The following is a 13,482-nucleotide window of genomic DNA, read 5'->3' on the forward strand; positions in this document are numbered from 1 at the left end:
TCATTTTAAAATTTAATGTATTTTAACTGCTCTTTGTATTATAATTTTATATTATAATAAACATAAATCATTATTTTAATTAAGTAGGTACTATAATTCAAATAAAAAATAAAGTTGAACTCGATTACAATTAAGACACATTCACCTATATAATTCGGTAAATAAATACAAATAAAAAAATATTTAAAGGAATACAATAATAACAAATAAATAGTTGTAACATTAAGAATATTATAATATAACTATAAATTAAATTTAAGGAAAATATAACTATAATATAACTTATTTTATATTTTAATCCAATACTAACTCCATTTCGTCGGGATGTTTCGAATATTTAGTTTTATGTTCTTCAAATAGTTTAGTCAGTTCGTCGATAAATATATTGTGGTACTTCTCTATGTCTTCTTTTTCTGGCTTAGCAATTTTTGGTACATCAATTGGCTTTCCCACTGAAAATATATATGGTTAATTAAAATATATAAAATATATATACTTATCAGTTATCACAGATATGAGGTCAGAGGTTTTGTTTACTTTATAAGTTGAAGGTGAATAGATAAGGGAATATAAAAGGCAAAATTACACATAAAAAAGTACTAACAGTTATTTATAAGAGCCTAAATAAAAATGTATTTTAGGCTATAAGGTTAAAATGTCTGTATAATTAGATAATATAACACAAATTATTTTCATTCCATAAGTATAATAATAAATTACAATGCAGAAAATTATTAACTAACAAATTTCAGTAATCAATAAAAATATATGTATATTATATAAATTTACCATATGGACATACGGTCCGTATATTTTCTAGTTAATTTCTAAAAGAGATAATAAAAAATTTATAAGACCATTAAATTAACATTTTCCTCCTCATCACAATTGTTCAAAATATCAAAATTTGTATTTTGTCTCTTTCATATTTCAATAATAAATTAACCAGCGTCCAGCATATTTACATAATAGTCAGAGTAGATTAAAATTCACAGTAAAACAACATATAACAAAAGTCATTCTTAGTTTTTTTAAAGGTCTGGATAGTTATTATATTTTATATTTATCATTCAAAATTAGATGCATAAATAGATTGAAAATAGTATACGGGTATTTAAATTTAAAGGCTCCTAAATTAACCATGATTTAAAAAAATCTGTTCTTAAAGTGTTTTATTTAGTTATTTAGTATGTATTACTTTTATACAAATATTTACGATGTATAATAAAACTAATCTGATTTCAAGGTTATAAGTTATAACTATTTAACTATAGAATCGAAATAAAAAAATTAACCAATATCATTTAAAAAGGGTGTTAAACATACCTATTCACATAAAATAGATATTTAATATTTTACATTAGTTACAGTAATTATATTTCTTGTAGTAGAACGAATTTACATAATTATTTAGCTACCTATGTTTTTATTTATGGTTTAACTAATATTTTTATCAAAATGACTTGGCTATTTTCATTATTTCTTACATGAATAAATACTTACACTTAATTTATTGCTAAATTTCGCGAAAAAATTATTTACTATAATATTTTTTTATCAGAATGCCTTTCAAAAATTTTATCTACAAGGGGACAAGATGTCAATAAATATTTATACTCATAAATGTACACTAGTATCGTTTTAAATTAAATTCAAGAGGAAAAATTGTAGTTTATAACAATTAGATAATAAGTTGAGCATTTTTAATGGATCTTCAAAAAATATAAATCATTAAATCAGGCAATTTACGTAAAAATAATAATACTGGTCAGTTCATATAGTCACATACCAGATTCAATAATTTTAATTTATTGAAAATTCTTAAGCTGTTATTTAGTTGTTATCATTAGATTTGTTGGCTTCTTAAATATTTTTAATAAAATTGGAAAAATTATTAAATGACTATATATGAAGTATATTTATACTTTTTTTTTAATGTCAAACAATAAGGTATAAATAAACTATTCTGTCCAAATTTTTATGATAGATCAACAAAAGTATACATTATAATACAGTAAAACAAGTAATATATCATATATTGTATTGTATTACTTAGGTATTAAGATATCTTAAAATAATAATGTAGTTGTACATAATAGTACTTATACTTACCAACAGTAACAATCGGATGTCTACGAGGCACAATACCAAAACTATATTGGAAAAATCCACGTCCTACTGGTACTCTATTTCCACTTTTCCATTTAATAAATTTCAACACTTTCTCCCAGAATGAATTTGGCTCAGCTTCACCCAATCCGTACACATTTGTCTCACCAAAAGAAAACACGGGCACTAATGACGCTCTATAAATTAAAGTTTTCGATTTATAATAACGATAAACATTATTTTATATTTATATTTCAAATTTACCCAGTTTGTAAAGCTACTCGTATAAATCCCTTCCTTTTTTTTAGTATGAGATGGTATGGTCCTGGAAAAGACTTGAACGCTTCGGAAACACCACCTACCATAAGAACGGCAACCTTACCTTTCTTATTATCCAATAAATTCACCAAACTTTTTTCAGATGACTCTTGAAGACCTATGAAAATAGGTTATTTATTATAACTTTTAATAATCTTATCGGTGTGTATTGTATAATTACATAATAAATAATACAGTGTTAATATAATAATGTGTAAATTATATTTTTTTACTGCCCCAGTTTCACCATGCGTTAGGTAACTAATACTATGTTATATGGGAGAAATTTTAAAATGCTATCTTTTAATATATTGCCCATTCGTCATTACAAAAAAGTAAATAAGGCTATTAACCTTTAAATTAATATATTATTTCATATATTCTAATATTTCATTCGTAAACATACCTACACTCATTTATAAATTCGGCAAAGGTGAGAAAGTTAATGAAAATAATTAACTGTGGCTAGTTAAGCTAATTCAATTAAATTTCCTTCAGTTACAGTTTAAAAGTTAACAAAAAAAAACTAGATAAGTTAAAAGTTAAGATAGAAAATAAAATTTACTTAACTCAGTTAAAAACAAGTTAATTTTTTTTCAAATCATAACATTCATAAGTCATAAATTGCACTATTATTTTGATTTGTACAAACTTTTACCAAGACTCTTAGCACTGTGTAAACATAAAATTTAAAATTATTATTATAGTATATACTACATTGTTACTAGAAATTTATGAGCTACATCTATACATAAAAAATTAAAATTTACTTAACTGTACAATAATGACAATTAACTATATAAAAAGCTAATTTAGAACAAAATACATTTTAACTGAATAAATTAATAAGTTTAAAATTAAAATACCTAACAAGTTAAGTTAAAAAGTTAAAAAAACATTAACTTTTTAACAAGTTAATGTTCACCATTGAAATTCGGTCACAGATTTAGTATTCGTCGCTTTTCACTCCAATTAAAAATATAATTGTGTAATAAAACATTAAAATAAAGTCTTTTGGCATTCAATTAATCTCGTATTGACTTGATGAGAAACGATAGTGTACTAAAATAATTACGGGTTACTACATAGGCAATGTAAAAATAAAACATTTTAAGTTGTTATTTCAAATGCAATTATCAATATGGAAAATCAGGGAAATATGAAAAATAATGCTTTATAAGACATACTTATACAGCTGCATTTCTATATGGTCCTATATTATTAGGCATAATATAGATAAAGTAAATTACTTAAGCCAAATATATTTGTTAAATAATTCTTAGTTAAGTAGACTATATTAATACAAAATTAAATCATTATCCGACTTAAAAATGCGATTATATTTGAAGATTCACGAAATGTAAAATCTAATAATTGTGATTAATATCAAAACCATATCAATACATTATACTTAAATAATAACTGTTGCTTGTTAGTTGACAATTTGTAATACAATTAGTATACTCACATAAACCAATGCCAATTTCGCGAGTGAATGGCATGCTAAAGTGTAAGCTGAGAGTTATAAGATGCGACGTTAGACCAGGAAATAGTTCTGAAAATTGGCCTGCATCTGTCGCAAAATTAGAAAATGATCCAGCACACAACACTCCATGAGGGTAAGCAGCAAATAAATATGATTTATCAGCTGGCAAATCATGAGTTTTTACTAGAGATACTGGAAAGTAATTCTTAAAATAGGTCCACCATGTCAACCTTCTCATAAAACGGAATCTATAATCATAATATATTATATACATTATACATTATACATTACATACTGATTACTGCTATTACTTTACAATTAATAATAAAGATTTAAAGAAAACTGTGAAAATTATCGATTTCCTGTATAGAAAAAAATTTAGTGTTCCTCTTTATTGAGTAGGTCACTATAATAGAAGTTTTAAATATTGCATACGAAAAACGATTATGAATGGAGACGGCCTATCAGCCTATATTTCTAATGATATTGTATAATTTATATTTATTTCTATTAGTCAATTATTATTTATCTATTAATATTATGGTATGTTGAATTAATTTTTATCAAAAACGAATCACATAAATTATACAACAACTATTACAAAATTAATTTATGTAATGGATTGTTATAAATTATTTACTTATAAGTCAATATCGACTTGCTTCTGGGTACCATAGAACGGAAAAAATAGGTCCATAATATAGGTAAATAGCTTAAAATTTGTCTAAATATTTAAAAAAAAAAGTTTTTTGAAAATTTATACAGTCTAAAAATTACCACCACCCTTAAAGTTTAAGATCGAACTATTTTTTTATTATGCGTTTTCGAGTACAAAGTTTTTTCAACACATATTATTATTGTAAGACCAATGCAATCATGGTTCAGTTCAGATTTTCAGAATCTAAAATTCTATTAGCACCTATAACTATGTGAATTAGTTCACTCAAATGTGATATTATTTTATAATATCATTGGATCTAGATGATAGTAAAATATTTTTTACATAAATTAATGATAGAAGATTATACATTATACCTCAATTAATTTTAAATATTGATCAACTTATTCATATTAATACTTTAGTGTGAAACCTGGTTAAATTTATTTAATATTTGAATATTGACCTATTACGCACCAATATTAAGTAATAACTAAAAGTATTAACACGGAAAACGAACATTATTCTGATTATTTTTCAATAAAGAACATAGGTATTAAAAATATAATAGCATTACATAATATCAATTTTAAAATAAGAACAATTATTTTTTTAGTAAAATCAAAAATATATATATTATTTACTGGTACATATAGGATTTTTTATTTACCAAAGAAATATTTTAATAACTTCTATAAAATATTATATTTAAACCTTCTTTATTCGATAAAATATTAATAAGTATAATTTTTTAAACTTGAAGGATCATTTTTATGTTTAATAATTGATAAATGTATACCATTATTATTTAATTAGTTAATTAATTATATCATACAAAAATAGTTTAAATTTTGAATACCCAACATGGGTTCGTTTTTTAATGAATGTACAATTATTTTTCAAGGCAATACACATTTGGCAATATCTGGCAATATCTATGTTGTTAATAACCTAATGACTTATAAATATTTACAATAATACAATTTAAAATTGTATAGTTTTTTTTATTGTGTTATCACGTGAATCAATATTTTTTAACTATAATTTTTTAATGGATAAAATAATGTAATCCAATATTGCAAAATAATAATTTAATAATTATAATATTATGAACATTTCTAAAATACTAATGTCGCTCTGTACTAAAGTGTAAACTACATTTAATTATGTACATTTTTCTCTTACAGATAATATATAGATTATAGATAGGTATGTATTAATATATGTACCTATATAAAAGTATCCTTTAAATTTAAAAAGATAATTTTATAAATGTCTATACATTATTAACTTTTATAATAAAAATAAATGTATATAATAAATATTTACTTGCCGAGATGAATATCAAGTTTAATCACTATAAAATATATTTTTTAAACAAAAATCATTAAATGACTTTTGGTCGTATTTATTTTATGTCTCACCTATTCGGGCTAGTCCACGCTACTGATCGGTCGAGATATATCCATAAACCGTATAAGAGTGCTACCCACCAAAATCGAGTAGCCAGTAAAAGGTACAATAGTGTAGCCCATCCGGTTAGTCCTCCGAATACTACTAAGTAAATCCATGCGGCGGCCGCGAGCGTCTCGAGCCTTCGCCTGAGTGGCACACACAGAGGTGCAAATTCCACGTCCTTTAGCTTCATTGATAAAATCTGCAAATGGCATTTTGATAATATAAATCTCATTGTTCTCAAACATTGAACTTGAAAATCAAAAAAATTACCTTAAAAATACACTGCCAATACGAGGTGAAACGTGTTTTGTCGTCGTCGATATGAACGGAATCGATCTAACAAGACCTAAGGCGTAAATGTTAACAATCTCTGCAAAAATTATGTTTCCGAGAACGTGTCAAGTTCAAAACTGCACGTACACAATCATCGTTGTGGAGCGCATCTCGAGTCTGGCATAGAATTAGAGAGGTGGCATTTTGGTTTGTACTTTGCCTTGGCCGTTTATCTGATAGCTGGTCATTAATTTATTTATACTTTTTTTCAATACAGTACAGTTAACTCAAATAAAGAGATAACGCATATAAATGATAACCAGATGACGTTATATTATGTAAAATATACATTTATACACCCTGTACACGCAACACAGTACCTACCTAAACCACTAATATAATCTACCGAATGTCAATAATATTAAATATTATAATAATTATTATTGCTACTTATTAGGTAGTATAGTAATGGATACTTACGTCCTATAATATTTAATAAATCAGTGTTAATTTGTTCATTATTATACAAGCAGGCCGAAGCATGCATGCAATAGTACACAATATACTGTATAGCACGTAGATAAGTATTAACATTTAAATTATAAGATAGGTTGAATAGGTACCTATTCAATTTTATTTTTTCAAATATACTTTATTGCGAATTCAATCTTTTTTGTCTGAATGAGAATTATCTACTAGACTTTTAAACTCAAATCTAACAAACGTATGTTTCAATTTTAAACATATATGAATCACGATTTATAAGTTTTTAAAACTGTAATAACATATTAATATTATCTTAATATTTTACAACTAATATTTTATTTCATGTATATAACACATATTATATTATTGTATTACCACAGGTACAACGTACGAGTACAGTATATTTGTTGTTTCATTTTAGATTGCCCATAGTAAAATGATTTCACTCACATATTAGTCACATATAGACCCCTATCTCTATCTGTGTTAATTAGTGTGTTCTAATGTTATAACTCTTTAATAATATACCTAATTAGAGCAGTCCTTAAGTAAGAATCAGCGATACCCCAACCCTGCCTCGTGCTTTTATATATGACAGTTTGGGGATCTTGTTATAAAAAATTATATTCTAAGGCATCGCCTAAAATTGCCCAGGTAAATCGCTCCACCTTAATTCCAGCTCTCCCTATTATCAATTAAAAACTTTATTTATTATTGATTTGTAGGTAGTGGTAATTAAATATACCGGTATACTATACAGATTATAGGTATACTAATATTATTTATTTAAAATGTTATTGCTTATTGTGTTACATTATTATTTAAATAAATTTACTGTTGTTTTTTGTTTAAAAGTTTAATGGAAAGAAACCGTCTACTATTTTGCTGTTTTTAGTTTTTATTTTATTCTTTATATTAGTATAATGTACAAATATACCATAATAATCATCACTAAACCTTTTCTAATCTGTTTCAACGTCCAACGACCAGTACGACAGTGCAAGACTGTTATCTTACTTAGCATTATCATTAACTTCGTACCGGCTACTACTATAATATTAATCAAATATATACAAGTCAAAACAAATAACAATATTGATGTTTGATGCACTTACCTACGTATGTGAACTATTAAAATATATAAAAAAAAGCCATAAAACAATGAAATATTACACAATTTAACTGATTTAAAAAAATTATAGGTTCTCAAAGTCTAAGGTCACATATACGTACTGTATAGTAAATAATCGTATTTAATATAATAATAAAATAATTACATTAATAATTAAGCTCGCATTACAGACCATTATATATTCATAGGTAGAATTAAATTTAATACTTGTTCATCAAACATTTTTGTTCAAATATTGTACTTGACTTACACCATTTATCCTTTTTTAATTGTAATTTATTTACCAATATTGATTTATTATACATCTAATACTTAAAAGTAATAATATTTAATAAAACTTAAATGTGTATGCTGTACAGTTTATAAAAAAGGCCTAAATAGTAAATATATGCTATTTTAAATAATAATTTGCGAATTATGCATGAATTTGTGTAAAACCAGTAATATATAAAATATTCATTCTAACTAATTAAAACTTTTTATCGTCTTAATTCTCATTTTTTTTTCAGCTAGGAGTAATGACTTTTATAAATGCGAAAACTATCCAAAGAATATGTAAATATTTTTTTCTTATTGAACTATAAAGTTTATTATTTTTTATGTAGGTATTTTAGTTAATTGTTATATACTTATATCGGAGGCGAATCTATAATTGGAGAGGAATAAAATAAAACTACACGCTCATAAAGAAATCAAAATTTTACCAAGTTTTATAAAAAAAAATTCTAAAATCTTTTTATAATTTATATATAACATATAATACTATGTACAAAAAACATTTTCCCCTACAATGGACAAAATCTTATGTCACCGCTCAACTCTTTATATTTTATAAAAAGCATATTTAGGAACTTTTGTATTAATAATTAAATCAGTTTGACAAAAATATATTCTATACTGCTAACAGTTTACTATTAAAATTTACAATAGTCGGATGAAATTGGACACCCATCCCTCCTGGCGATCGTTTTTAATGAGCAAACCGTTACATGATTATCTATCTACATGTAAATAGTTAACGCATTAGCTCTTAAATGTTGAAATTAACTTTATACGTATAATATGGTTCATAGAGCATTAACCTTTAAGTGAATCAATTTTATGATAAATCTTATGTGTTTATTTTTAAACCCGATAAGGCGTTTCATTAGATATACGGTTTGGTGTTAAGAATATTGCCTATCTTATTTTGATAAGGAAAAATAATATTATGTTTTAGACTTTCCTCATTATCTACTTACCTATTTATTTATTGAATTAAAATACATTTTGTACGTAACAACGAATATATTAATATCATAATAAATATGAATTTTAGATTCTGAACGAAGTGATGAATGCATTGATTTTACAATGATGTATGTTTGTTTTGTGTGTGTGTGTGTGTGTGTGTGTGTGTGTGTGTGTGTGTGTGTACAGTATAACTTATCGAAATAATGCTTCAATTTCAAACTTCGGGGGTGGTTTTCGTTAGCAAAGTGAATATCCTTTATACATTATAGGTATTATATACCGTACAGTGAAGATCAAATGGTAAGATAGTCAATGTTAGTATGTTCATAGACCTTAGACTTAGTCCTTATACTATGTATGAGGTCCTAGGCCTAGAATCCATGGATATCTATCAAAAACAGAGTGGAGCTGGTTATTGTGTTGGCCACTTGGTGAGTGTCATGTAGTTTATTTGCTGTTGCTGTATGATTGTCGGTGGGCGGATAGATTCAGCGAAGTGCAAGTTGATCGTACGATCAGCATTCCATTTCATGCCTGAATTCATCGTAATTTGCACAATTGACCCAGCAAAAAACACTGTAGTTACATAATAGCCTCTCCCCCTTTGGGATCTCCTACTAATGTTTCCAGAACGTTGGTGGGTGGTAATTCCCTCATAACAAAACGACAATTGTTTTATCATCACCTTTGATTACAATTTCACATGTACTTTACTCTCATGTATTTTATATGTATTTGACGTCTGCTAATTTTTTTTTTATTTTCCAACAAAAATTTAAAACATCTGAAGCAATTTTACTAAAATCTTAAACCACGTTATCATTTTAAAAACCGCTTAAAAAACTTATCTAAATAAGAAAAAAAATTAACGTTGGGTTCTATCACTGACCTCCCTCCTCGTGTGTTTCATGCTGTATAATAATTTATTGTATGCTCAAATTTGCTTGTTATGTACCTAGCATAGATTGTAAATATTCTTTTTAAATAAAAAAAAAAAAATTATATTTGTACAAATATGAATCGCTATTAGTGAATTGTGGTTAGTAATTAGTTTATTAGCCTTTAACTCTTTTTTTTTTTAATTAAATACTAAAATGTATAGTATTCATATACCCATTAATTAACTGATAGTTTAAAAAAAAGTAATTTAATTTACCTCATTTAACAAATATAGTCAATAACATCCTAAATATACATCCTAAATATTATATAAATACATAATTGAACATTAACCTTGAGGTGATGCATTAAAAGTTTAAATCTTGAACCACCTAAAATGATATAAGTGTACACCTAGATGAGAGTATATAGATTGTCAAATAAAACAAATACTTGCATAGACTTGTATAGACACAATCATGAATAGACTCTATATTTATATGGATCTAAATTAGGGTGTTGTAGTAAAAAATAATAGAGTATCACTGATATAGAGTGAATATGAGTTGTTCTCATAAAAAAAACTAAAAAAACGCTTAAATACAAAATCACAATTTTTTATATTAATTTCAAGTTCAAATTTCAATAAAATTGGATATTTAAATAAAAAGTCAAAGTTTTAGTTTTTTTTTTTGAAATTCAAAAAAAATTTATTTAATACTATTTTTTATGAAATTAATTAGTATATTAATTATAATATAACTATCTGACCTGCGTCAGCTTCGCATGGAAGTAGTTACTTATATTATTGCTGTTAACAAAAACTGATATCAACGAAAATATTCATACATGAAAGTCACTTATAGTTTATAATTTATAAGGTATGTATAATAAAAACAAATATAAATAAAAAAGTTTTTTCATCACCATTAAACGTGGTTCAGACTACTCTTTAAATTGTTCAGGTATTTCTTTAAAGAATATTCTATGAAATTTCCGTCTTAATTGGTCGATTAGATTTTAAGCCTGTAGGCTACAACAAACATTGGATTATGTATGTATACATACACATTCGTATAATTCAATTCAAATTCCAAATTTTTATTTTTCACTCAGAAAATGACCAAGCCCCTTAAAAAAAAAAAAAATGTTTGATAAAGTAAAAAAAGGAACTTATTAGCAAAGTTAAAAATTAATTCAAAAAATAAAATAAAAGTTAATCTACATAGTTAAAATTAACTTAAAATATTAACTAAATTTTAATTCTCAACTCATGAATTAATGTCTAGCTTTGCCGCACGCTGCTACCGGACGACCGGATGCGGAAGCGGTGACACACCTAAATAATATTAACAACACACGGACATCGTCACCCCCACCCTCCGATCCACCACCTATTTGGTAGCCGTGGTTCCTTCCTGTCATTTGCGTGGTACGAGTCGGAGACACGGTTCGAGGCACACACTAATTCATAGACATAGATGAGGAGTCAAATGTTATGGAAAGAGGAAACTATACATAGCATAATCAAACAATTTACCGTACATTTTGTGTGAACTATGCTCTTCACAGCTCCCTACATGACTTACTAAAATGTTGGCTCTGGTATTAAATTTATAGATGTTAATTTTTTTTATATAAATTTACAAAAAACACGACGAAAAATCGTCAACAAACGCATATCATAAACGTATAGGTAGTCATTTTAAATAGTAAAAAAAAATGTCACTATTATTTATCACTAATCAAGAATGAGCTTGTTTCACCAACTGTACTCGGGTTTATTATTTTGACTCATTATTAACAAATGGAACAATAAATTGTAGTAGGAAAAATGTATCCTACAAAACGTCATTGTACAGTTTATTATATTGTTATCAATTATCACGCGAAAAAATAAAATAGGTATCTATACAATATACACATAAATACAATAAAATAATCGACATACTGTAGAATGATTATTACATTTTTTAGAATTTCGTCGAGTGTAAGAATTAAGAGCAAAGCCACGATAATATTTTAATATAGCGTTTGAATTTTGATTTGTCAAAATCGCAAAAATTTTTATATCAACAAATTATTTTGTAATTTAAAAGCCAAGGTACCAATCTATAAGATTTAAAAATTGAATACAAGGTTCCATAAGTTTTACTTATAATAATTTTAAAAGTTCTATGAATATTTTTTATCGGACGTTAACATTTTGACGAAATTGGATATTCACGTAAAATAACGATTTCTCTTGATGCCATTTCTTATTTTATTTTGTTATTCAAAAAGCATTAATCGTAGGAACTTGAAACATTATACTATTATTAAAAGTATTATTTTCTATGATTAGGGAAATTTTTAAAAAAGTATAAATAATTATAAGATATTTGTTTTTAAATTTAAAATTTTTATTAAAAAAATCTGATTTTCCAAAAAGCTTTAAAATGTAATATAAGTTTCCCCATAAACTGTTCTTACCTACTGTTATTTATAAATATTTAAAATATATATAAACAATTTATTTTAAAAACATGAATTTCAAATCTTGAAAAAATGTCATTATATTCAAACAAAAATAACTATTTTAAACATTACTTATTTTATTGTTATTCGAAAAATATATTGTTTGTTATGGCTAGAAACTTATCGGTATGGCGTATATCAATGTTTACTACTCACGATAATAGATTACGATAACTTGGTATTATTTATTTCTATACAATAATATTTGTATATACTATATATCTTATCTGTTATCGTAGTAATTGTCAATCGATAACAAAGATAAAGGCATAATGACGTTGTGAAAACGAGTACTCTAAAGTTTTAACGACAAGAGTCTACAACTACGGACCTTTTACGTCTAAAAAATCAAGTGTCGGAGAGGTTTGGAACTGAACTTCGAAGTCGTCGGACTGACAACCTGCAGTGCCTAGATCGAGGTCCTATACCTGACCGGGAATAGCTGATTTTCATCGCTGGAGAGTGGGTACCCAAGTCTCTCGCTAGGTGTAGTGACTTAGGACTGCTATCTTACACCAGTCACACATCCATCGCGTTGCAGCCGAGGTAGGATCTTCAATCTTGAGAGCCAGACAGAGCCATTATCTTCGGAGCGGCAAGCCAATCCGGAAAATCGTAGCCATCAGTGAGCTCTACTTCTCCCGTGGCACTAACTGAGTTTGAAATTAATGTCAGTCAATCAACCCGAGATGAAAGCACCTCTTCTACTTTTCTAGATTCTCAAACCGACTGACGATGTGGACGGTCACTTTTCTGCTATGATCTATTCGTCAATATTTAGCTCCCTAGTCCCTATACTATAATATGTATTTATAAATTGAATTCTACAATATTGAAGTAGACAGTACTAATATTAAATCAAATGTTTTAAAACGTATTATTTGATAATTATAATATAATTATTTAATAGTTTTTTAAAATACCAACCGTTTT

The 13,482-nt window shown here is 26.0% G+C and overlaps 1 protein-coding gene across 1 annotated transcript; it reads right to left on the reverse strand.

Annotated features, from left to right (window-relative positions):
* On the reverse strand, window positions 1-6,518 carry LOC114121812 (2-acylglycerol O-acyltransferase 2-A). The gene is made up of 6 exons (XM_027984285.2): window positions 6,300-6,518; window positions 5,996-6,228; window positions 3,896-4,161; window positions 2,374-2,545; window positions 2,113-2,306; window positions 1-452 (listed from the first exon to the last, which is right to left on the reverse strand). Exons 2-6 carry the CDS (start codon window positions 6,217-6,219, stop codon window positions 295-297), a joined length of 1,014 nt encoding a protein of 337 aa, XP_027840086.2. The 5' UTR covers window positions 6,220-6,228; window positions 6,300-6,518; the 3' UTR covers window positions 1-294.
* Window positions 6,519-13,482: the final 6,964 nt, after the last annotated feature.

This window comes from Aphis gossypii, chromosome 2, assembly GCF_020184175.1.
Source record: "Aphis gossypii isolate Hap1 chromosome 2, ASM2018417v2, whole genome shotgun sequence".
Classification (NCBI taxonomy): Eukaryota; Metazoa; Arthropoda; class Insecta; order Hemiptera; family Aphididae; genus Aphis; species Aphis gossypii.